Source organism: Mastigoproctus giganteus, chromosome 5, assembly GCF_048544385.1.
Source record: "Mastigoproctus giganteus isolate SK-2022 chromosome 5, ASM4854438v1, whole genome shotgun sequence".
NCBI lineage: Eukaryota > Metazoa > Arthropoda > Arachnida > Uropygi > Thelyphonidae > Mastigoproctus > Mastigoproctus giganteus.
In genome coordinates, this window is record NC_143579.1 from 217,305,640 (window position 1) to 217,333,530 (window position 27,891).

Here is a 27,891-nt window from a genome sequence, read left to right on the forward strand (position 1 = left end):
AGAGAAAAGTGTGTCGGCTGATAATGAAGCTGCCAAGAAGTATGCAAAGGAATTTCAAAAAATTATATAAGAACATGGGATACACACCACATCAAGTTTTCAATGCTGATGAGATAGGCCTTTGGTGGAGAAAAAAATGCCCAACAGAATAATTATTTCAAAATAGAGAAAACTGTACCAGGTTTTAAGGCATCAAAAGATCGTGTACCATTACTTATGTGCAGTAACGCAGCAGGAGATTACATGATAAAACCTGTGTTGGTTTATAGTTCCTCTAATCCTTGTGCAATGAAAGGTGTAAATAAAAATGCATTATATTGGAAAGCAAATAAAAAAGCTTGAGTAACTGCTGATTTATTTAAAGGATGGTTTCTGAATTGTTTTGTGCCAGTTGTGGAAAACTATTTAAAGTGGAAAAATCTAGATTTCAAAAGTTTTATTACTATTGGATAACATGCCAGGCAATCTGAAAGATTTAAGTCATCGAACGTTGAAATAATGTTCCTACCACCTAATACAACTTCTTTAATTCAGTCATTAGATCGAGGCATTATATCTACCTTTAAAACTCATTACATCAGAAAATTGTTACAATGGATTTTGGAAAAAATTGATTCAGAATCTATTGAAGTGATGGAGGCATGGAAACATTTTCAATTGTGGACTGTATTGGAATCATATTTATCGCTCAAAGAAGTAAAATCATCAACATTAAACACATTTTGAAAAAATGTATGGCCAGAGTCAGTTCATTCAGGAAATATGATCGAACTGGCAGAAAACAGAATTGGTGTGATAGTAGAACTTGCTAAGTCCGTAGGAGGGGAAGGTTTTCATGGTATGACTACTGAATACGTTCAAGAATTACTGGTAGAAAAAGAGGCTGGAAAAGTAGATTTGGTGGAAATGGCATCGGAGGTAAACCAAATCAATTGAGAGGATGATAGCGCAGATGAAAATTCTGAAGTTTCAAATTTTACACTAAAAAACATACGGGAAGGCACAAACTTAGCCAAGCAATTAGAATCCTATTTTTTGAATACAGATCCTTCGACTGAAAGGAACACAAAGTTCAAAAGGGAACTTCAAACATGCTTAGCTCCGTACCATGTAAAAAGCAAACAGAAGATACACAAAATCTAAATGCTGCAGAAGATAAAGATATTCTGCAACAGAGAAAACATTCTCGTTTGATTGTGCTTAGCAGCGATGAAGAGGAAGAAAATTAAATGACCGTACATTATCTGACATATATGTATCACAGTTGGTAAGAAATTTGTTCAGTTATTACTAGTTTTAGTGAAAATTAAGTTTCTGATAGTTATAAAAAAAATGGTATATTTTTCTTAGCCTTTGGATTGTAAACCCCCTTTTGTGCTGGTTCTTAGTCCTGTATAACAGGGTTTTTCACTACACGAGATTTTATAGAACCTAACTACCATGTTATACGAGGGTTACCTGTACATTTGATAATTCAGTTTCTTCTGTTTAGATGCATTTAAATTTCAGTTTCTCTTAGGATTTCAGAAATTTTTACAGAATGAGGGGTTTTTTTTTACCATAAATTACTTTTTTTGGGGATGGTTGTGTGAGCTGTTAATGTTCATCAAAAACTAAGTTTTTATATTAAAAAAAATCTTAATTGCATTTTATATTTCAAGATAAATTAAGGAATTTACCAAATGCCTCTTCATCAAAATATTGTTAGATTAATTCAATAATTGGAAGGAAAATTATTTATCTCATATTCTATTTAAATAGTGCAGTATTAATATTTATCTGTATATGTGTATATATTTCAGAACTATGTGCCTTAGCAGAGCTCATAGGACCATATGGCATGAAATATTTGAATGAAAGTCTAATGTGGCACATTGCCAGTCAAGTCACAGAATTAAAGGTATTAAATTTTTTTTACTATTCATCTCTTTGAAATATATATTGCTGAATTCGTGTACATTATTAAATTCACAATTTTCTGAAAAAAAAATAAATTGAAAAGCCATCTGCACATTAAATCTGGAGCTTATCATTAGTTATATTCTTTGGAAAATATATGACAAAGAACATTGATTATAAATAGAAGACAGTTTTACAAAAATGGGTTTTCTTAACCATATTTTACATTTCCTGATAGAGCTGGAGTCTTATTTTTGTACATTATTAATTTTACCTAAAAGTGAACTACTTTGGAAACATTTCTTTTAAAGAATAGTCTTCATGCAAGAATGTGTTTTATCTTACATGTTTGCATAAATTACGGAATTTTTTTTTTTTTTTTTTTTTTTCAGTTAAAAACTTTTATGTAATGAAGAAGAAAGAAATGGATACACAACTAATAATGAAAAATTCTTTGGAGAATATTTTTATTCTCACCTCATCACTGAGGCGAGAATAAAATTGTTGTACATAGTGATGCAACTGATAGAATATTATTGCCTGTTACAGCATTGTAATACTGCTTATAGACAGGTGCATGGGCTCAAAATGCATCCATTTTGACTTAAATGGGTTCAAAGTATCCATACAAGATAGAACTTCAGTATTAAACAGGAATTTTTAGTTGGATACTCTTATTAGCATTATTGGATTTTCATAATTCTCATTTAAAAATGTTAAGAATCTTTTAGTTTTATTGTAGTAGACATTTGTGAGCAGATAATTAATGTGTTAATTATTTAGTCAGTATGAGAAAGATAACAATTTTTCTGTGATTACTGATCATAAAGGCCTCCGTAGCCGAGTGGGCAGGAGCGGGAGTGCAGTAGCACACGCTCTTTGAGTAGACTGGGGTTCAAGCCCCTGACTGCTGAATACGGTCGATCTGCCAACCTGCACTGGACCAGTGTGGCAGATTATGGTCCATTTCCCTCAGCATGAATTGTTGAGGAGGCTTCCATCCTGCAGTGGGTTAATAATGGCTGCACTTTACTTTACTTTTTTACTGATCATACAACCCAGTGTATGCAATCTGTACTTTAAAATAATCATTATATTTGTTTATTATGTATAAATTGCACATGTATGTTAAAGGGAAAATCCATGCAAAAAGATGACATTCTTTTAACTAAGGTATAGCTTTCCCTTACAAATTAAAGCAGCTTACTGTAATTTGCAACAGCAACATGTTTGCATGAACTACACCAATTTGATATCACTTTAGAACAGCTAGAAAAATGTATGTTTGATTACAGTTGTGAAATATTATCTTGGTTGTGTGGAATTAATTTTTTTTTCTGTCTACAACATAGTCACAACATGTAATAAACATTAAATTAATCATCCACTCATGCTGCCCACTGCACAAGTTTCCAAGTGTTTTCTTTTTACCTGTATGTAATCATATTTTAACGTTTTATTTGATAGTTCATGCTTGAAATTTGTTGTCCAGAAAGCAGATAAATGGGCGGGGGGGAACTATTACCTGGTCCAAAAGTTGTTGATTTGGATGTTTTACCTGTAAAAATAAAGAACTATGCATCTACACCAGATCTTGAGCATTGATTTGGGGAGAGGGCAGCTTATATTCAGGCAAATATTATTATTATTATTATTATTATTAGCTATATGGTGCAAGGAAGCCTGAGGCTTATGCTGCACCAGCCAAAATAAAAAAAAATAAAAAATTCCCGAGTTACCCTGAGAGAGAGAGAGAGAGAAAAGTAGATGATACATTATAGGATCTATAAGACACTGTCCACAACTGTAATTTAACTAAAATCCATGCATAAAATAAAATTACTCTTTGTATTAAGTACAGTAATTAAAATCACTGTTTAAAGTAAAAGACTATGTACAGTTAAAAAAAATGAAATTTTACAATAAAATGTCATATGTAATTAAGATCACTGTATATTACTGGATAAATCACTGGATAAATTTGGAGATACTGGAACAGTTGCTCGACTTTTTTAAGCCTTTTAATTTTTCTTTGGGACAAAGAACAAGCAAGCATCCATCTTATTGTCTGCCTTCCAATTTTTTCAGTTCGGTAACCATCTGACTCTCTGGTTACTGACTGTATATGATAGATGAGTTCTGTTGTCTAACTCTTCCATTCATGCTAGAATTCTTCAGGGTTCTGTTTCTTTGCTCCCTCTTTTCCTCTTGTATGTTAAAAACTGCATACATAGCTTTGCTGGAGATAATGTACTACATTTCACTGTGAAAAAACCTTGCTCTGCACAAGCAACTACAATTTCTCAAATCTGCTATCACCAGTTCTTTAAATGTTTTTCTTCAGTGGGGAAAAGAAAACTTTACCAAAATCTTTCTGCAACCCAGTTCTATGTCCTTGTTTATACTCCGGCACAACCACCAGGTCAGAGGAGTTTACAATAAATAATCAATACAAACATTAATCGTATTTAGCAATCAGGCTTGAATCCCTTCAGGACACAGCCATCTTACACATGCTTTTCTGCTGAGGGCACTGTCCTATGTGCGAGAACTGTGGCACCATTTTAACAATTCATCACATTTTAACCGTGTGTCCACATTTTAGACACGAACGTGATTTACATTTTACCGTTTTTAGTCATCTGGCTGAGCCTTATACACTCAGTCTGATTTTATCTGACAATGACCATGTGTCTGCTGTTTTTAGCTTTTTAAAATCAATAAACATTTTTACTGGTATATAAAATTTACATTTTATTGTGCTTTTCTATTGATTTATCTTTTATACCTTTGTTATTATATATTTTGACATGGTGACCTAACTAGTTAGATCAATGAATATTTAAATTTTTTTATATATATGACCTGGTCTTGGCGCATTATAGTCAAAGCTGCTAATGCGCCAATAAAATCTAAAATCAAATCAAATCAAATCAAATCAAATCTTGAATCCCAGTCCACTCAAAGAGTGGATGCTACTGTACTCTTTCTCATGACCACTCAGCTACGTCATCTTATTTCTTGCAAAACAAAAGCACCTACCACTTCTGTCTTCAACAGTGCTTAGATTTCTAGACAAAACTTCTACTCTTTCTTGGTATATCAGAAATGTTGTTTCTTGCACATAAAAAAAAAAAAAAAAAAAAAAAATCTGTCTTTTGCCTTCAATATTACTTTTCTTCTAAATAATTGATAGCTTTGTACAGATCCACCCTACATAAAAATGTTTCTGCATCTGAAGTGAACCCCCCCCCCCAAGCCTCTGTAAAGTTCCTCAGCTACTCAAATAAGAGCATTTGGGTTAACTAATGATCTCTCTCTCTCTCTCTCTCTCTCTCTCTCTCTCTCTCTCTCTCTCTCTCTCTCTCTCTCTCTCTCTCTCTCTCTCTTCTAAACTCACTTTTTATCACACAGACAGATTTCTGCTGCATACCTTTTCCACAGATATTTCTTTGAGCACTATTCTCAATTAGCATCTGTAATTTCACCTTTCTTACAAACCAGCATGAACAGGTGTCAGCTGGTCAGTAATTGCAATACAATAAAAATCTAATTCAATTTAAGAATTCCATTTAGCATTTAGTAGTAAATGTATAACAAAAGTCAAAAACACACTGGCATCAAAATGCCAATCTAATCAAATTAATTTTTAATTTTATCTGCTGGAAAGTTAATACTAACAGTATGTGTTATCAAGAGTTAAAAAAAAAAAAAAAAAAAAAAACTGATGCATGCAATAAAATGTTTATAGATAACGGATAATCAAAAAAGCCAGGTAATCCAAATAATTTTCGATAATCTTGACATTTTTAATTATCAATGCTTCCTCTCCCCACTGTTAGCCCTGATAATGAAGAGGAATGGCCAAAGGAAAGATTGACTAATTAAATTAGATCTAATTTAATGATGAAGGCTTATTGCAGAGTATGTGCTCAGTGCATCCCTGAGAGAAATCTGGAGACCCTGAGTAAAAACTTCTGTACTTTACATTTACAACAGACATTACAATATTACCTGTTTTCGATGAAAAATCTTAACTGTTGAAGAACAGTTCAACAAACAAATTAGTGCTCACATTGCTTGGGAAATGCTCAAATAATCCACAAAAAATATGGCAGCCCTTAAATGCCGGTGAATCACGAAGAGCAAATAATGGTGAGGAGGGAAGTTTTCTATGACTGTCTTGCTGAATGTATTTCAGTGGGAAAGGTATATAGAAAGTGCAAAATTATACCAACAAGTCATTCTAGAGAAGATAGAAAACTCTGAATGAAACAATATTTGGTGGACTCTATATACTTAACTGGTGCGCAAATTATATTCTTGAACTCATTGATGCCTCATATTGTTCTCTAAATCTTTATTTGAGCCATTAGATAAAGTTTCATGAAAAGTACTTCAGTATCAAAGTCTCACAGTTTCTGAAGTAAGTAGTGTACCAATTTTCCCATGGATATTGTTCACACTGTAATTAATGAATGACCTGCTTATTTGAAAGTTTGTGCATAGGTGAAAATAAAACATTTTGAGTGATATTTATATGTTGTTTTGATTGTGTAAGCATCAAAATATGGCATGAGTATGGCATTGTAAAGATTTTAATGTAATTCTTGCAATTGCTCACATTCTGTTGTAGTACATTCATTGCAAAGCTGGGCATCTATCAAGTTTTTCTTGTGTGCATGTGAACGAAATGAAGTACATTAATTTTTGTCTGTGATTCCATTGATGAAATATTGTTTTCTGTTTGTGTAGCAGTTGCCAGTCAAGCTTTGCTGATATGTTCTGTCCTACTATTTCTCAGCATGAATTAGAATATTCTACTTTTTTAAAAAAAAACAAAACTTAATATATAACAAATGCACTTTGAGCTGTGTACTTTATTTAAAATGTTATTTTTGTGTTGACAGAAACTTGTTGTTATGAACAAAGACATACTTATGGCTTTGAGATCCAATTATGATAAGCCAGAACAAATGAGGGAACTTTTTCGAAGGTTACAGCGTATGTACTCTCATTCATAATTTTCTTTTATCATGTTAATTAAATACAATGTTAGATTTCATGTATTGTATATTTTGTGCTCAGTTTATTTTCTCTTATCAGTTTTCTTCCATATATCTACTTTGATTTTTTTATATATATCTCTGAATTTGGTATTATCATACCGCTTTATTTTTCTTTGAGAATTATGTTTTAAAGAATATTTAGCAATTTAACATTATTTATAAAAAAAGTGATATAAAGTTTATTGCTGAGGTATCTGTGTAAGAATTAAACTTCATGATAGCTTCATGAGCTCATATTAAGATATTATGAAATAACCTATTTTCACAAATTGTATATGTATCAAGATGCAGATAGCAATCAACTTTCACATTGTTCCTTAATACAGGCTAAAAGTGTGTTGTGGTCAGGCCAAACAAACCTGATTCTTGGCATAAATTATATATTTTCTGCTATCACTTCTGGATCATAATCTTCCCAGTAAGGGAGTTGTGACAATTTATGAATCCTTCAGCATGCACACTACTTTCTCTGACCAATGAATGTTATGGGACAGATCAGCATTAATTCTCTTTTCCTAAAAACGAATAATGCATGAAATTTTCTAAGCAAATTTCATGCATTATTCATATTTCAGTCCTCCATAAACAGTTATTGGACAAAATAAGGTTTCCTGCTCTTTGCTGCAGTTTTTTTTTTTTTTTCAGGACAGTATAGACTGTGTAATTGGTTCATTCTTCTGTCTTGTGTAACTTGTCATATAAATTTTTGGACTGCTGACAGAAATTTCCAGGGCAGGTCATGGAGTCTTGTCAATGATACATAGGAATTTTGCTAGCAGGGACAGGGAGGTGATAATCCCGTTATACAAGGCAAGGTGTACAGGTCTGGAGGCCTCATTTTAGGAGGGATGTAGAGTTGCTAGAACGAGTACAAAGAAGGGCAACAAGGTTGATGAGGGGAACAAAGGAGTGCTCTTACCAAGAAAGGCTTAAGTTCTGCAAATTTCAGCACCTGGAGAGTAGGCACCTGCGAGATGATCTGATTGAGGTGTATAAGGCCTTGAATAGGTTGAGCAAGCTGAATGCTGATGGGATTCTTCGTCTTGCTCAGACTAAGAATCTGAGGGGCACAGTTTCAAATTGAGGAAGAATGTAGAGTTGCTAGAATGAGTACAAAGAAGGGCAACAAGATTGGTGATGGGAACAAAGGGGTGCTCTTACCAAGAAAGGCTTAAGTTCTGCAAATTGAGGGGGCACAGTTTCAAATTGAGGAAAGATAGTTGTAGAATAAATGTGCAGAAATTTGCCTTTAGCCAGCAGGTAGTTGATTGGTGGAACAGGCTTCCATATTTTGTTGTGGAAGCTAATAGCCTAAATAAATTTAAGGCTGAGCTAGACAGGCATTTGGAATTAATGGAGGATGAAATGGGAGGGGTTTTTTTTTGGCTGATGCTGTATAAGCTTGCTTCCTTGCATCATATGCCTCTACTAATGCTAACTTGTGATGATCAACTTCATATTATAATTCTTAATTTGTTTTGGAGTCCAATACTACATATCTCCTGAGTGTAGCTTGCCACTATCTTTTGATTTTTGTGAAAGCCATTACACTTCCTGTCATTTTAATTTGTGCAAGTTCCATTTTTTACCTGAAAACAACAAAATGGCAATTTGTAAGATTCATATCAGTGGCACTGCTATTGATATGTTTCTTTTGTTTTGGGAGTTATATGTAGATGTTGTGCATATGAAAAGGTTCATTCCCATTCAGTTCCCTTCTTCAGATTGAAGTGAACATTTCCTGTTGATATAATAGAAATCTTATGGTAGCTGACTTAGTCACTCTTCTGTAAACTCAGTTATTTCATCCTGTACACACTCAGGTAAACTGTCCATAAGATATACACAGTTTTAAAAAAAATTTTACTTATGCCTTATGGCCATAGTAAGCTTTGTTGCTAGCAAGGAAATTACCTTATTTTTAGTTCAGTTAAAACATGAAATGTTAAAGAACAAATTAATGTTCTCCCTGTTGCCAAAATTTTGAAATTTTTGCTGAAGAAGACAGTGTTATAAAAGTAATTTCATTCTTTTTATGAACACTGTCTCCTTCAATGGGAGTTCAATGGGACTGGAAAAAGTTAGTATCATACTTCTATAACTAGTTACATTTATTGATAGCTTGAACTGTATTTGCAATAAGACGAAATTGATTTTCCTGTAGATGTCATTTCATTTCATTCTTAGGACAGTCCAGAAATCAAACTCTAGTTTGATCTTCGCTCATATGGCTTTCATATGTACATATTGACTCTTTAGGGTTTCCGGCCTCATGTGCAATAGTAATTAGCCATTTTGTTTGATATTACATCAAACAGAATGTCACATCACATTTACTTAAAGAATTGAATATGCAGTAGGTTGAACACACAGTGGTCAACACATACTTAGATGCTTATTATAGCATATCTGGTAATTTTATTCGTATTGTATGTAAAACTTTTAATAAATTCTGTTATTATCAATATGTTATCTAATTTTCTATGACTCCTAATTCACCTCAACAGATGCAAAAGTTATACTAATTGTATAATCTTGCATTGGGACACACAGCCAAATTTTGCTCCGTTCACGTGAAGATCATGAAGCTGTCATGACTTATACTATTCTTTCTTCATAAAAATTATTAATTTATTAGGAAATTCTTTGTATTGATCTTTCAATTTTCCTCTAAAACAGTAGTTCTCACAACTTGGTATATTATGACCTAAGCTGCTGATGCACCATAAAAATTCAACCAATCAATCAACCAGTAGTTCTCAACCTTTTTCCACTTGTGAACACTTGATTGACAGTTGTCATTTTCTTCTTCTTGGGATTCTAATTGTTTGCTCTTGAAATTGGCATCTCAGCCTGAGAAAGGAATTTTGTGTACTCGCATATCATAACACAATCTGTGATTATTGTTCAGTGAGAAGAAAGGACTACAAAAAAAGATCCACCAAGTAGGTACATTCATTCATGAATGTTACTGAAAGATTACTGATACCAAATGCAAAGGGGGGGAAAGCCAGGGATGGCCTACTACTGTTGCAGTAAGAATATGGAGAAAGGAAATAAACTAAAAGTTCTGAGAGAATTTCTTGTCCTTTATCCTTACATACCACAAGTATTTCAACACATCACTGTTAGTAACTGTCAGATGATGAACATGCTAGCTGATGGTTTCACCTATCTGCCAAAAATTTGTTTTGGTGATAAAGATTAAGTGGAAACATTAATCATTATTTTTCCCTCTCGTGGTAGTTTTGGATCAGAAAAACAAACTGCAGTGATATTTCTGTTGTTGTGCCTGCATTACAAATTTTTAAAGTGTTGGAAATTACCCCACACAGTTATGGAGGTTCTGAAAGGTTTTTTTTTTTTTTTTTTTAAGGAATTAACTGTTTATTATGAGTAGGATATTTCCCACATAACCCATTCACATTACAGACAACTGATGCACTCACTTAACAGTATCATTTTAAAAATGCTATTAGAAAAAGTTCTTATGTTCTCTACAAAAAAATAATAATAAGTATACAAGCTGTTTCTTTCTGGTGGCATTTCAGGGCACTTGGAATATTTTTAAAATAGTAAGTCCAAATGGAGAAAAAACATTTGGAAAATAATTTTTTTTATGCTATAAAAAGTACTTTTACTTTCGAAACTATGCATGTATTTTTTTAAACATATTGTGTGAATATTGTTGGTGCTTTCTTTTACAGGTAATGAAAGTAATGGTTTTTCACTGGATTGTATTAATCAGGAAATTCAAAAGCAGTTTTAATTTCATTAACTGTCACTGTAATTATGATGCATAAGAAGTATTTTTCACACTTTGCTCTACTTTTGATATTTTAAAAGCCTCACCTCGCTGGTCCTCTTAGGAGTGCTTACTTCACCAAGTGAAATAGGTGTTCCAAAGGAAGTTTCATTACCTACTTTCTCTCTGTCTCCAACACTAAATAACTTATGACGGAATTTCAAATAATATAAGAAACTTGAAACCATTATTCGTTGTAGAGAGTATTGGGTAAACTACAAATTACTTAATTTGTACTTTACTCAATTTGTGATATAATGAATTGTATTATAATGGATTATTATTATAATTTGATACAGATCATAAAATAAAAATCTTATTTCAAAATGTCATGTAATTAATATATATTATTTTCTAGTTATATCTGCTTTGTAGATAATTATTTTTGCTTTTATAATGTGCAGTTTCTTACTGTCTAATCTTTTCCTTTGCATGCATATAGGACCGAAGATGGCCCAAAGTAAGGGGACTATTATATTTTTGATACTGTTTTTGGCACCTCTGTATGCCTGCTTGCACTACCGTTTAACACTGTTTTAACATTACCTTTAGTTTACTGCAAGAGAATGGAGTGTATATAAATAGAGACAATGCATCATTTGTATATTTTATAAAATCCCCAGAGTAATCTTAAAGTTATGCATGCAACTTCACTAATGATGTTCTTACATTCACTGCTTGGCCAAAATGTTAGAAATCACTCCACTCAGTATTAGGCAAGAGCACCATAACTTTGTTAATAGCCTGAATTCTTCGTGACTTCAGCAAGTATATGGAAGATAACCAGCATGATATTGCTCTATTCTCGCAATAATGCACATGTAGCTCATTCATTAATAATGAGCAGATCTGTGTTACTTCATACACCCCATAGATGTTTAATGGGGTTGAGATCGGGGGGAGGGATTGCTCTGGCTAATATCATTGAAATGTTATTAACATGCACATTTATTGTGATAGATGGTGACAATCATCCTGAAATTTGCTGTCTTGATCTGTGTAGTAGTGGATTAGCACTGTGAGAAATTGGTCTTGTGGCTAAACATTCCTGCAGTATTTAAACAATAACAGATCATCTGCATCCTTCATTGCTTTATTTCTGCCTGACCAAGATAACCACTACTATTAAGCAGGTAGAAATAAAGCATTGAATGAGCATCATATGTGTATAGTGTATTATCCTGGAAGCAGCAGTTATCTCAATCAGGGTAGCAAATGAATTGCTGCAGATATGTTTGTAATTTGTTTAGACATCTGAGGAAACATTCAATACATATAATAGTTTCCTGCAGCATTGTTGGGCCTCTGATAGCCTGCACAATAGAGACAACATTGTAGGTCCCATCATTTTTGAGGGAATAACATATTGTAATATTGTAAACTGAAATTTATCTGTCATCCAGTCACTGTGGTAACATCATCATGGGCCATTATCAACCATGTCACTCTGAACCACATGCCAAGGATCAATATTTGGTAGATTTGTTAGTCATTAACTGTGAGCTAAACACCATTTGTTTCCATTCCAAATTGAAAAACAAGATTCCAGTGGAGACATCAGCCCTGTGATTGGCTATCATCCAAGAGTTTATTCTTCATAAACTTTTGAATAGCTTGATGATTCTGGTTATTATTGTTATAGATGCCCTAGCCTATCAAACTTCAGCTTTTAATGTTAATATAATGTTTAATTTTTGCTAATATTACATGTTCTGTCCATTGCGAAATGGAATATTGGTTGTGAGCTGTGTTTTTAATGGAGTGAATTTATGGAATGAATGCAGTTCGTTTGGGAAAAGGGGGTATATTTTGGCAAAGCAGTCTCTGTATATACTTGTATATATAACTTAATGACTTAATCAACCTAATATAAACATGGAGCCTCTTCATAAAACATGCCTCAGAGTGTTCCTGTAACTGTTTAATTTGGAACAGCTTTTTGGCAACCTTATAGAAGCCAAAATAACTAAATTCTTTAAGAAAGAGTGAATTGGACATAACTATAAATGAAATCGAATAAAATTTTAGTGTGAGAATACAGTAAAAAATGTATATAAACTGCAAGAAATTATAAACATTGAACTGAATACTATGAATTATAAACTATAATGCTGAACTGTAAATGCAGAATTTTTCTATTTGTAAATGCATAGTTCTGTTTTTAAACAGCTGCTTTTTTTTACAAAAAGAAAAATTGTGAATGTTATATGGAAAAACAAAGATATATGGACACATAATTAAGTATAATTAATAATAGAAGCCAGAAGTCTATTTTGATTATGGAGATGTTTATTTATGGAATGAATGCATAGATGCTACCAGAGGGTTTGCATAATTCCAGTTGATACGTGTATGCAATTCGTTTGTGTGGGGGGAAGGGTATAGAATTAGAATTTTTATTTAATTAACATTGTAGGTTTAATTAGCATTTTAAAGGAAACATTATATGGAAACTGATCTTTATATAACACAGGGTACTGAAAAGTTTGCAGCCTCACTGTTAAGTCGCAGACTCATGATTGTGTATTATTTTTCAGTATAGTCTTGAAGCCACACACACACACACACACTTGTTCCTGCAATGCAGCTGAAATCCCACAACTTTTGTAGAATTATTCTTCAAGGCCTGGGAAAAAATGCTTTCATGGCTGAGTGGAAGCATTAAATTTCACTTGGCTGGACTGAGCCAAGTGAAATTTAAGTTTGGGGGGAAAAAAGGGAGTCTGGTGAGGCCAGATCTGGTAAATAAAGGATGTGGCAGCCATTTGTACCCACACTAATGCATATTGGTTTTTGCTGTTGTGGTTGCTGATGTTGTGAAATGAAATAGTCTGGGGTGAAAAGGTAGCTTTTCTCAGCATTCCTTTTCTTTTAGACTTGATAGCATCTCATAATTGACATAATAGGTTAGCATAGTATTTGCATGTTACAGTTTGATTGGAATGTAGTCCCCATCCTTTGGAATCTGAAAAGATTGTTGTCATTACCTTTCCAGCCAGTGGAACTGGTTTTGCCTTTTTTGGAAGCTATGAACACAGATGTTTCTATTGGTTGGACTGTTGCTTTGACTTAGGCTGATAGTAGTCAACCCATGTCTCATCTTTTGTTACAAAATCTTTGCCAAAATTTTTTTTGGATCTATGTAATGCACCTACAATTTTGAGGAAGTTTTGCATCATGTTTTTTATCAGGCATCAGAAGCTGCAGGATCTGTTGTACAGAGACCTTTGATAATACTGATAACACTGTAACACAAAAAGCTTCTGTTTATCTGCATTTCTTAGTGGTTTTTTTTTTTTTTTTTTTTTTTCATAGCATCGATGGTTTGCCCAGAAATGAAAGTAAAATAAATATGCAATAATATTATATCAGAATTATTAACAATATTTAACTTCTTTATAGAATAGAGTATTAGCCTTTTCTACAAGTAAACAACAAGTTAATCACAAATTAAAAAAGTCAAGCCCTTCTCGGGTTAATCAAAATAATTTCTTTAAAAATGTATATTTGAACATCTTTGTCTTTTGTAGTTAGTTAATGTGATTATTCTAAATCAAAAAGCATATATTGTTTACCATCTAAACTTCATCTCACCTTCCTTGGTGCCTTTTTTCTCCATTGACTCTACATCCTGGTAGAATCTCTTCCCATGCGCTTCACTAACATCACTCAGATTTGGTCTGGAAAAATCCAGATGAGAGTGCAAGTAATGGAGCTTGATTGACATTCTACCATCCTATTTTTACATAATTGTTGATCAACACATCATGGCTAAAAAGAAGTAAAATCTATACAACTTATACACTACTGTGCCAAGAAGTCCCGCTGTCCACAGCCATTGGCAAAGGTAAGGCATATTCCCGACGCAGGCATTGTCGACTAATCTTTATAATTTTCACTCAGAGTTATCAAGGAAGTCATTTGCTACAAATAGCTCTCAGGCATTTCAGTCAGCATCTGTCATTCTGTCTTCCAGTTCTTGTAAAGTAACATCTGTTTAACTTGGGCAATAATAAATATGTGACCTTTCACTTTTGCATCAAATAGTTTTGGAAACAGATTGTATATGCTTGAAGGTGTCACCTTGAGAATCAAATGCTTCCACAAATTGTTTGACCAGTCTCAGCTTGATATGGAGTGGTGGAAGCAAGACTTTGTTTCTTGAAACCAAAGGTTTGTTTACTACATTTTGTGCACCAGGCTGCAACTCAATTCTGGGAGATTTCTCCTATAGTGGTGATCTACTTTCCTACTGTCCCAGAGACAGAGAAAACAATGAAATTTAGTAAAACCACTTGCAAACCTAGAAGGAACCCCAGCATCTTGAAGTTCCCCCACAGATATCCCATTTATACTGGTCATTCTTGATCTTCTCTAATATATGCTTTGTGTTTTGATAGTCTTCTTAATATAAACAGAGCCAGGTTAAAATAGACTGCAGTGTACCAGAACACTGTTTCAGTTCATCATGAACATACACATGGGTAATATCATATTCAGTCAGACCTCTCTTTAACAAACTTCCATATAGCGAAATTTTTGATTTCCCCTTGGCCATTACTTAGGAAAATAATTTCTGTTTAACAAAGAAAATTTCCATATAACGAACTGATTTCCAGAGATCTGGGTACGCATTGTTTGCAACTCTGGCCTTTAGGCAATAAAGCTGATGCTGTAGAAAGCACGAATTAAGAGCTAATAGGATTAAGCATTAATCCCTTTAGCTTTTAATTCCAAGAATTAAGAGCTAAAACATTTTACAATTTAATGGTGTCTGTAAAACCCTGCAGGAGGAAACTGGCCAACCATGGCATGGGATAAGAAAAAATGGAAAAGTTTGGGAAAGGCCTTTGCTCAGCAGTGGGTCAGCAATGGCTAAAAAGAAGTAAAATCTATACAACTTATACACTACTGTGCCAAGAAGTCCCGCTGGTCAGCTGTCCGTAGCCATTGGCAAAGATGAGGCATATTCCCGACGCAGGCATTGGCCCTTTCCAACCTATTTTCTACCGTAAGCATCCTATTAGAGAATTAGGAGAGAATGATTTTCCTTTATCTCGGAAATTCATCTGTTGTTTCGTAGAAATGAGTCATCCACACTTTCACTAAATTTCACTTGTCTCTGTTTACATGGTAGCTACAAGTGGTCCCTAATTTCAGCTTTGTTTTAACTGCTGTGCAAGTAACCGTACAGTGTTTAATAGGAAATCCTTGAGTGTAGTGTGAAAAGGTGGAAGTGCTTAATAGTGTAGATTGCAGCATTAAAAAAAAAAAAAAAAAAAGAAATCACTTTAAAATTTGAAGTCCCTGCCAGTAGTGTCAACCATTCTGAAAAACCCTGTTTCAGTTCTCAAACTGGTTGAGGAAACGTAACCCAGTCGGAAGTGAGTGGAATTATGCCTTTGGGAAGATGTAGATGAACAAGTTTTTAAGTGGGTGAAGTTGATTTGAGACCAAAACATGTCGATATCAATATCAGGACTATTAATAAAAGAAAAGGCTATGGAGTATGCATTTTTTCTGGGGCACAAAACATTCCAAGCCAGTTCTGGTTGGCTGGACAAATTTAAAGAATGTTAGGGCTTGCTCAAAAAAGTTATTTCTGATGAAAGTGGAGTTGCAATCGAAAAAGACTATACCCATTGGAAAGAAACAATTTTGAAAAAAATTATGGAGGACTACAAGTCCAAAGACATATTCAACGTTGATGAAACATTTTTATTTTTTAAATTTTTGCCGAACAAGACACTAACTTTTAAAGGTGATAAATGTTTAGGTGGTAAAAATAGTAAGGAGAGAATTACACTCTTAGTTGGTGAAAATATGGCTGGTAATGAAAAACTGAAACTTTTTGGTATTAGGCAAAAGTAAATAACCCCAATGTTTCAAAGGAATAAAGTCATTACAGTTGGACTACAACAAAAAACCTTGAATGACAAATGAAATTTTTGAGCAGTGGATTTTAAATTTCGATAGAAAGATGACAAAAGAAATGGAAAAATTGCTTTGATTGTTGACAACCGCCCTGCCCACCTTCAATCGATAATTTCAAAACTTGCACGTGTGAAGCTTGTTTTCTTCCTTCTGAATAATTCATCTTAACTGCAGCCAATGGACCAAGGCATTATCAAGAATTTGAAAATGCACTACCGAATGTGCATACTGAAAAAAATTGTGTAGATTCTGTTATAGATTTGTGGATATTCATATCAGAGTTGGCGAAAGAGTGGAGTCAAGATGTGGTGGAAACAACAATTAAGAATTGTTTTGCAAAAGTAGGTTTTGCTAAAATGCTAATTAACAGAGATGAGAGGAATGAACTACTAGAAGACATTGAGCAATCTTGGGAAGAGTTCCAAGCTAGATTTGATCAGTGGAGAAATTGTTCCTGACAAATTTTTAGGAATTGATAACGATGTTATAGTAGCTGAATATCCGAGTGACTCTAACATTTTGGAGCGTATTTAAAGAACTAGTGACAATATCAACGATGAGTCAGATGTATTTATTTATTTATTTTTATTATCCATATGGTGCAAGGAAGCCTGAGGCTTATGCTGCACCAGTCAAAAAAAATTCTGAAGCTACCCTGAGAGAGAGAAAGAGAGAAGTAGAAAGGAATTACCAAGAAAGAGAAGAATGATGATATTAAACCTTCCAAACAAATATTGGCAGTATTTGAAACTTTGTATCGAGGCTTTCAGTGGGAAGAAAATGTAACAGAAAATATATCTGAGTGTTTAAAGTTTAAACAAATGTGAACATTTTTATGAACGGTGTGCAGTAGAATCCAGTATACAACAAAAAAAATAACCAAATATTTTAAGACATAATTCTTTCCCATCATTGTTGAAAGGGTCAAATTTCTTTATAACAAATTTTTTCAAGGGAATAATCGATTTTGTTATATAGAGGTCTGACTGTACTTACGTGATTATGAAAAAATAAATAATATAGATATTTTTATTAACAAGCATTCTGTTTTGTAAAATTTTCTATTTCATCCCCTGGCACAACAGGAATTAGTAGATGTCTGTTCCCATTCTGAAGCAACACAGTTTTCAAACGTTTACTTGAACTGTCTATGAAATGATGCCACTCTCCTGGATTGTGGCTAATACCAATTCCTTCATAAAGGCCACTCAAATAAAGACAATAGCACAGGGATTCTGCAAAAGTTTAAAAATATGCATAAGTGACACCTTTTTATGCCTGTGGAAGCTGGGATCCAGTAGATTCCATTCTCATGTTAAACAAAGTATCAGGAGTTCTGCATTGGATTTGGTTAGACCCAAGTCTCTCGCTAAGTTAATCCAAGCTGATTATGGGAGTGTGAGACTGCTTGAAAAGGCTTCTGAGGTGTAATCTGAATTATTCTGTCCACCAGATTCATCATTCGATAGGTAATATGTGTAAATGTCACAAAAACATAAACCTTCAATTGCTGCCAAAATATGATAACAGAGAAAAACAAGTGGCACTGTTGTTATTCAGATAACAATAGTGCCACTGTTGTTCCACAAGAAATAGTTAAATATAAATGTTCAGAATTTTTGTTATGTAGTGTAATTTCTGGTCTTCACTCACCATATCATGGATTATTCAATGTTTTCTTGGAAGTTATCCATTGTTCATCCACTGCAAGGACCATTTTTGGTGATTTAGTGATCCTGAACACTGTTTGATCACAAACATTACTGCTAATCTTGTGGCTGTTACTGTTTGTTGTTTGTTATTTGGTTGGCTAAGGTAAAGAAAGCCTGCACGAGAAGCATGCAAAAGTTCAATGAAATTTACCAGTAAAAGTACTTTGCCGTAACGGCATTTGTATTGTTGCTCGCTCGGTAAACAGACGGTGGGTGTTATCGGTCTGGAGTAGAAGTTGAATCCCACAGGAGCTTGAAACCCTCCTGAAGTGGAGGGGGAGTAACCTGGCCTTTTTTCTTTAGAATCACTAATTGAATTAACTAATTGAATCACAAACAGAGTCATATTGGAAGTTCTGGCGTCGTAAAAAATGTTCGTAACGTAGTTTCACCGGTAAACTTTTTCAACGTTTGCCGTGCTTCTCCTGTGGGCTTCCTTTGCCTTTTTTTTTTTTTTTTTTACTTAATAAACAATTTATCCGCTAGTCCACCAGTGATTCTAAAGAAAAAGGTCAAGTTACCCCCTCCACTTTGGGTGGGATTCAATTTCTACTCCTGACATACACTCACTGTATGTTTACTAAGTGAGCAACAATACAAATGCCATCATGGCAAAGTACTTTTACCGGTAAATTTCATCGAAATTTACTTTTGCGTGCTTCTCGTGCAAGCTTTCTTTATCTTCGCCATTTGATTTTTAGGAACATTAGCAACTAAGGCTATATTGCTCCGGGGATATGTGGTGGTCATTCTCTGACCTTTCTGCACCCTCCGTATTTTGGTGGTCATGGGCTCGAACCCCGGTCTAATCAAGAAGCGTGTGCTGTGCACCGCTGCTCCTGCCCACCTGGCTACAGAGGCACCCGACTGTTACTGTGCGCGAGTACCATACATGTAAAGCTTCTTCCGTGACCATGGTGGCGAAGAGGAGGAAAAAAAGGAATGGAAGGCTGAAAATGCCAAGTGAACAAAACACAAATTAAGTGTTGGGTGTCTTCTGCGGATTTTTATGAACTACAATCTATCCTGCCTCCCACCAGCTTCTGTGTCCGGTGGATTTTTAAGTCTTTAATGGTGACCTGTGAGACATTTATTTCTTATAAATGATGTTTTTACAAGGTTTTTTTTTTTTCTTATAATTTTTCCACAGATCAAATGTAGTTTTGTGTAGCCCACATTTGGTGTTGTAAAAGCTGATTTGACCTAATTACAAAAATTCATGCATTTTTTTATTCATCATATGACAAACTTCTGGCGTATTATTTAAATGTCATCAGTTGTTGATTGTGATCCTGCAATTTGAAGCAGGTGATACTGTTATTATTCTTCTTGAATAATAATAGTATTTCATCTTTTTGAATGGATTGCAGCACTTATCATTTGTACCTTTTTTAAGTTTTAAAAAAAATATTAAATATATTTGATACTATTGGGTTGTCCCATAAGTGTGGAATCAGAGAAAAATAGCTAATTCATATATTTTCATATTTGCAGCCCCAAGATGTCTTTGAGTAAGTAAGTACAAGTTCAGATAATTCTTGTAGGAAATCGGAGTCAGGGAGTTTGCCTCCTAATTTAACATACTGCAAGCCATTAACACAGAGCTGTGTTAGCAAACTTGTTGCAAAGTTTAGGCAAACAGGATCCATAGAGGATAAACCATACAGTGGACCTTTGAGAAAGGCTGCCAACAAAGACACAGCCGCTGCCATCCTCACCCATTTATTCAAAAGTCCCAAAAAAGTTTCTTCAAAGATTGTCCTCCGAGGCAAGAGTGTCAAAAAGCAGCATTCACTGCATCCTTAAAGCTCACAAATATCATCCATATAAACTTCAGATCTTGCAGAAATTAAGCGATGATGATCTGGACTAATGAATGGAATTTTCCCAAGGGCTAGAGAGCAATATGCTCAAAATGCAAATTTCCTGTCCACAATTCTGTTTAGTGGTGAGGCTATTTTTTTATAGAAATGGTGAGATAAATCAATGGAACACTTGCTACTAGTCTCAGAACAACCCTCATTGATTTACTCCTTCAAGGGAACAAGGTTCTACTGATGTAATGGTATGGTGTGGCATGTGAAAAGACCATATCATAGGCCCTTTTTTTTTTTTCAAGAAGTCACTGCAGATGCCTACTTACATATGCTCAATGAGGAAGCATTCCCTAGTGTTTTGAATGGGGATAGAGATTTTCCGACTGGGTTCCAGCAACATGGTGCTCCTGCACATTACAGCATTCAAGTAAGAGAGTTTCTGCACCAACACTTTCCTGGTAATTGAATAAGATAATCAAGGGCATGTGGAATGGCCAGCCAAGAAGCCTGGATCTCGCACCACTAGATTTTTTTTTTTTTTTCTCTGGGGTCACTTGGTCTACATGGAGAAAATTCAGTATTGAACATTTGTAGCAGTGTATTATTGACACATACCGTCACTCCTGACTTCATTCCCTGTGTGCTTGCTGACTGAGTATCTCATCTGGATTTGTGTATTAGGAACAGTAGTGGACACATTGAGCATGATCTGTGAAAAATACCTTTATTCAAATACCTTTAGTGTTGCTATTTTTTATTTTCCCTATGATTTCAGACTTAATGAAATCATAGGGAAAATTAATCATAGGGAATAATGAAATTTATTTGAAATTTGGCCACTGCAAAATTTGAAACAATGTATGTTGCTTCCTGCAGAGTAGTGGCCGTATTGAGAGAATACCAGGTTTTGTGTTGTCAACCTTTATGCTATGAAAACAATAATAAATCATTCAGAAACAACTTGGATAAGATGGTAGATGTGTATTGACCTAGTGAGAGAGGTAAAAACAAGTAACCTGAAACTATACAAACACAGCATCGACACTTGTCCAGTACCATGCTATTCTTCATACAAAATCCAAATATTTGCAGAAATGGTGGCAGGGCACCTTACAGGCTCTCACACCCAATTTCTGTATGAAAAACCATAAGAAAATCACTTCAAAAATTATTACAGTAAAAGTTTGACTCTATTTAAGAAGGTAGAAAAAATTTCAGAATTTTAATCATTGATTAATGATTAATGCAGGAATGTTATTTTTGAAGGGCACCTATGAAGTGTCCTGCTACTACTGCTGGCTAAAGCAGAATGTAATAGTTTTGAACCCATTGAAAAATTTGTGTATAAACAAAGGCCATAATTGCTTGCATTTGTTTATACAAAGTACCAAATAGCCAAGCAAAATTATGTTCACAATTTTATTGTCGCTATTTCTATATGAGGCTACAAATTTTTCAATACTCCCTTTGTATTAATCATTTTATTTGCAATATAACTCTTTCATCCAACCATTACATATTTTTGTATAAGATATTCATATGATGTTTAAAAGCACACAGATACATATTTCTTTGTTTTGTTATTGTTGTATTGTGTGTTATCAAATTATATTTGTATGTAAAAGTGGTTTCTTGCACTGCTTGTCTGTCATATTTGGTCTTTGTTTTAGTTAATAAGTAAATTTATGTTTAGAACAAATTAATTTTTTCAGTTAATTAGAAATATGTATGCTGTTTTGTGGCATGTCGTTGCATGCATGTGCATTTGTGTGGGCACACATATATTTCTGTGTGTACATGTAAATGATATTTTAAAATTTAATTTTTAGATGTAGATAATGTCCTTCAAAGGATGACTATAGTTGGAGTAATCCTGTGCTTCCGTTCCCTTGCACAAACTGCACTTAGCAACGTAAGTATCAATGTTAAATATGCATTACTTTTGCAGTATTAGTTGGAATTTTATAAATTATAAAGTGGGGCTACTCAGAATTTGAGCAGTCATATAACAGTGCTACTGATAATAGTATTAATTTGGAGATGCTTTATCCAAAGCACAAATGTTCAGATAGTTTTCAAGATTCACAGGTAGATAAACTCACTTGCTGTCTATTACAGGGTGGAACTTGTATCCTCCCACTCCTTACCAGATCTCTTCTTTTGTTTCCAAAAATGAAATTGAAGCTCAAAGGAAAAAGATTTGGCAGAAATCATAGGAGATACATGATAGTACTTTGAAAGAATTCAAGAGTTTCAGAAACTTTTTCAATAAGGAAAAATTCCCTTGCCCTTATTGTGAAAATATTTTGAAGGAGACTTGATGCAAAATTATGAGTTAAACCAATCTGTTTTTAATCCATTCAGGATCTCTTTCACACACACACACACACACACACACACACAGTCAGATATGAAGTTTTCTGAGCAATGCAGACAGGCTGCCAGGGCAGGTCATGGGGTTTTGTCAATGATATATAGGAATTTTGCTAGTAGGGAAAAGGTGATTGTCCCTCTGTATAAGGCAATGGTCAGGCCAAGCCTTGAATACTGCGTACAGGTCTGGAGGCCTCATTTTAGGAAGGATGTAGATTTACTTGAGCGTGTACAGAGAAGGGCAACAAGATTAGTGAGGGGAATGAAGGGATCCTCTTACCAAGAGAGGCTGAAGTTCTGCAAATTGCAGTGGCTGGAGACTAGGCACCTGCGCAGTGATCTGATCGAGGTGTATAAGGCCTTGAATGGGTTGAGCACGCTGAATTCTGATGAGATCCTTCCACTTGTTCAGATTACGAACTTAAGGGGGCATAAATTCAAATTAAGAAAGGACAGGTGTAGAAGAATAGATGTGCTGAAATTTGCCTTTAGCCAGTGGGTGGTTAATTGCTGGAACAAATTTCCATCTGTCGTTGTGGAAGTTGATAGGTTGAATAAATTTAAGGAGGAACTGGACAGGCATTTGGATGGAATGGTGTTTTTTTTTTTTTTTTTTTTTTTTGGCTGATGCTGTATAAGCTCATACACTTGCTTTCTTGCATCACATGCTACTACTACTACTACACACACACACACACACACACACACACACACACACACACACACACACACACACACACACACACACACACACACACACACACACACACGTGCATGTTCTTTCAAGTCTTTTAACTAAATTTCACAACATGTGGTCATTTATGTAAAAACTGTTTTGAAATCTTCCATTAGGTGCACCCATCATTTATCTGTGTTTTGTAAAAATGGTTGCAAAAATTGACAGAGGAGATTGCATATATTGGCCATTGTTGTTGTTGTTCAATTTGTGCTTAAAAAGCCAAAAGTCTCAGAAATTCAGACCTAGAAGTTAATGAAATTGAAGTGATGCATAAATAGAAAATATTACTGCATCAAAAAAAAAAAGTATCCTCAATTTTTTTTAATGCTGATCTAATTTTTGACAATTTCTATCTCTAATGTTAGATAGTCAAATTAGAATAAAAACAAATTAATATTTAAAAGTATTTGTATACAAAGTTTTTGTTTTTTATAAATTTTCAAAATTACATGAAACCCACTTTCACAGATCTGGGCCCCTAGTGGAAAACTAGCTTGTATGAGCTCACATACACAGTTGGCAAACTCAGTTTCACTCTTGAGCAAGTTAAATACATTCTGATGGGATAATAAGTCAGGAAATGCCTTTCTGAATTAAACTTCTTGAAAATCTCTATTCAAATAAGGAATGAAAAGAAAGTGAAGTCATCTCGAGCAACTCATGCAATCGGTTAATCTGTATAGCATTGTTGAAGTAAAAGATGGACGCTATACCAGTTAGTGCTGAACTACTGCCAGAATTTAGCTAGATAAATGGGATGAAGATTTTTCTAGGCCTAGGTATGCTGGTTGTATATTTTTTGTGAATGCACGCCATTTGTCCTTAACACATAGTTCATCAAAGGTGAACTATGTGTTATGGTCCAAGTTTTTCAGCCTGGTGATGCTCAGCTTCATGTCACCATCTCCTTCACCAGACTTGAAAGCTTTAATATTTTTGGTTTTAAAAAAAAATATGAAAGTGTGATTTAGAGCAAACTTTGAGGCATCCTAAAATGTCTACCGGTTCTTCAATGACTCATTTTAATTAGTTTTAAAGTTAAAAGTGATACTAATTTTAACAATTGCAAAGGTTGAAGCACTACATAAAATGTATTATATTATGCAGTGAATATACCATCATTTGAACAATCAACTCAAAAAAAGGAAAATATGTCAAAACATAAATAATCAGAAACTCTTTGAACACATTGCTAACTTCATTGATATCACTGACTGGTATAGCTTGGTAAGTGATAGAGTAGGTTTTCTGATTTGGATATTACAATCCACGTTTGCATTTAGTAAACAAGGTAATAATCGATAGACATTATTACCCATATTCTTAATATATTATGTGGAGAATGTTATTTTTGTTTCATTAAACATTGTCTACTATCTGTTCACTGCAAGAAAGCAATTATTTTTAGATATTTTTGTCATCGTTTATGACATTATACAGCAGCCTTTTTTAAGATAAATGTTACTTTTTTTCATTGTGATCTACTACTTAATATAGAATAATATGTTTGATATTTTGTGATTTTATGATTGCAGCTTTAATGGAGGTGTTTCAGAAGACCTCAAAGCACTTCCATGAGAACTGTTAAAAAGCAAGCAGCACATGGAATATCTAGTACATGCAGTAAAAATATTTCTTGTAATTCTCTTATACTTCAAAGCATTTGGGCAGTGTGGCAGTCTGCCATTTTTGCTGTGGGAATCTGACAGAAAATGGGAACAAGTTACACTTGGATGAAATAATGAGCATTTATTTCCAGTGGAATGCTGTCATGGTCTCTGCCACTTTTTTTTTTTTTTTAAATAACCCTTTCAAATTCTCTCTAAAGAACTACTCAAACTGATTATTAGCATCTCAAAACTGGAAAATTGAGATGCACCTATACTGGAGTACCATTACATTGTCACTATGAAAAATTATATAATTGGGATTGCTTTAAAATATTTATTCCTGATGTAATGGATAATCATCAATTTAAAATCTCCTACTCTTAATGTCATTAGTGCCGTGTACAACAATATCACCTTTTGTGCCCTTAAAAGATGATTGCTCTACAACGTCATCAACTTTTCCCACCTGGCAGACATACCATGGTCCTATTCCACCTATCCTTTTTGCACAATATAAAGGTAATGAATAAAATTGTGCCGAATTTATTCGGTTGCAGAAGGGTAAATTATAATCTAATATAGGTAATATGGTCAATTGATAAACCTTATTTAAAATTCAGGATTATTGAAATTCCAAGAAATTCATTTGATCTAAGCCAAGCTGTTTTCTGGCTGTTTGCAAATTTGGGTAACGTGCTTTGTTTTATACCTATATAGTAATAAGTACACCAAAGTTGTGAATTTGTTTGCTTCTGGGAATCAAACTTCTAATGATGAAGTATGTACTAAATTAATTAATTTTTAACATATTTTGTTTTTATTTTATTTTCCTGAAAATAATTTATTATCTTTAAAAACGATCTTTTACCCCTCAGAAGTTTTTGCAAAACTTTGGATTTGTGAAAAAATAAATATTTTAATTCATTACAATTTTCACATAAACTACATCATGATATAAAATAATATGTTATCATAATAATGTAATAATACATAATGCTTTATGTAATAATTACTTGTAATGATGTAATTTATATAATAATACTACATTCTTTATGTAATAATAAATAAAGCATTATTAAAATTATCAGAAAAAGCACAGTTTTGCATGCTTCTACTGGTTTGATTAATGATCTAAATTATAAAAGTCTGAATTTATTATATGCATGCAATATTTCCATTAAACTTTTATTAATTATGCACTTAAATGGATTAGCAACCCTACAAAACTCTGTTTAATACTTGATGTAAAAGGCATAATAACAGAAGATTGGTTTGGATTCATCACAGGTCCTTACTGATAGAATTCCATTTCTTCTGAGTTCAGTCTTGGATTTTAAGCATCATGTTCCAAATGGAGATTCAATGGTAAGTATAAAGTTTTTATACATATAAAATCAAAATATAGTTTTAATTTGTGTAATATATTGTAATCTGTACACTTGCCTATGCAAGCCCACATAAATAACACTCAGAACTAGAAATAATTAGACGAATTATAAATAATACTTCAAGGTTTATTTGAGTTGGCCATTAAAGTTATCATCCTCTCATATCCTACTGCTCTGTCTGGAAAAAAATAACTAAAGATTTCCTAAATGTTATTTGTCTCAAGTGTTGATTTGGTCACTCAAAATTTGTTCTGAAATAAAATTTATGAACTTATACTTATTCATAGAAATATATTATGTAATCAGTAATTCCTCTTAAACTCATAATTCTGTTTAGCTTCATCTGTAATCAGTAGATTACAGGTGAAGCAATTATAAATTTATAAATGATTTTATCACTGCCATGTATTCCAGGCTCCCAACCATAAAATGTTATGTTCTGGACATCAATTGACTTGGAAAATAAATCTCCACATATAGTATGGGCAAGTGTAACCACCAGTCACTTGTTAGGATGATTTTTTTTTATTATTTTTTTTATTTATTTATTTTTTTTTTTGACAGTCTCCACCTCAGAGTTACAAATATGACTGATACTCCCCTCCCCCACTGTCCATCAGAGACACTATGGGTGGTGTATTGTTGCAGTGTGATTTCAGACCATCGTACTCTGCACTAGCCATGTATGACTTAACTGAATGAGATCTCCCCTGGCAGATGAGTTGGTAGTGGCTCTCTGTCTTGGTCTCCCCTACAGTCCATGCCTGATTATATAGCCTTGTGAAATTCATTAAGAGCAAAGCTACTACATATTGTCATATAGCACTGATAATGAGCTACGTATTGCTGTGGGGGTGGGGGAACTATCAATTGTGTTATATCCCAGATGTTGCATAAGTCATAAATGATATAAATGATAATGACTACAAATTCTTAAAGCCACTTTTTCTTTTACAAACAAAAAACTCCCTTGTAGGCAAAAATACTTTTTTTAACACTTTTACAAATGAGGCAAACACTTTTCTATTCTCAATTTGTATTTAAAACATTGTTAAATTGAAGAGATAAACTTGAGCGCAGACTGAGTCTGTAATTTAATGAATCCAAACAATCCAGGCATTCAGAAATCCAATATGAGGCCTTAATGAACTCAGAACTGTTGTTTGTGAGCCATTGCTAAATCGATTTTGGGATTTTTACCATGTGAATTGGAGCAGAATCCAGCTGAAATATCCAATATTGTATATTGAACAATAGCCTTTCATTCAGGAGCTTCACTATCTTCTGTGGAATGTCTTTGTAAGAATTTGCACCTGATATCCTTTTAACAAAAATGTAAGACCATCGTAGGAGACTTCCACTAAGCAACAAGGATAATCAACTTTTTAAGACCCTGAACAGCTTCCTGAGAGCAGTGAGTATAGACCTGATCATTTATTAAACTGTTCTTAATTAGTGAAGATTTTTTACTCAAAAAAAAAAAAAAAAGGATATTGTGCTGCTTGTTGTCCACATGCTGGTGAAGCATTTTTTTTTTTTTTTTTT

At 33.8% G+C, this 27,891-nt stretch overlaps 1 protein-coding gene across 5 annotated transcripts in view; it reads left to right on the plus strand.

The window, feature by feature from the left end:
- The window catches only part of Hem (Nck associated protein 1 Hem), a 244,909-nt gene that overhangs the window by 168,417 nt on the left and 48,601 nt on the right, over positions 1-27,891 (plus strand). For 3 of the 5 annotated variants that reach the window (XM_090373716.1, XM_090373719.1, XM_090373717.1), the window contains exons 24-28: positions 1,803-1,900; positions 6,810-6,903; positions 11,216-11,233; positions 22,066-22,148; positions 26,246-26,323. In XM_090373716.1, the coding sequence (XP_090229842.1) occupies positions 1,803-1,900; positions 6,810-6,903; positions 11,216-11,233; positions 22,066-22,148; positions 26,246-26,323 (371 nt within the window). The remainder of the gene's footprint in view (positions 1-1,802; positions 1,901-6,809; positions 6,904-11,215; positions 11,234-22,065; positions 22,149-26,245; positions 26,324-27,891) is intronic. The other 2 variants (XM_090373718.1, XM_090373720.1) reach the window with 1 other exon arrangement.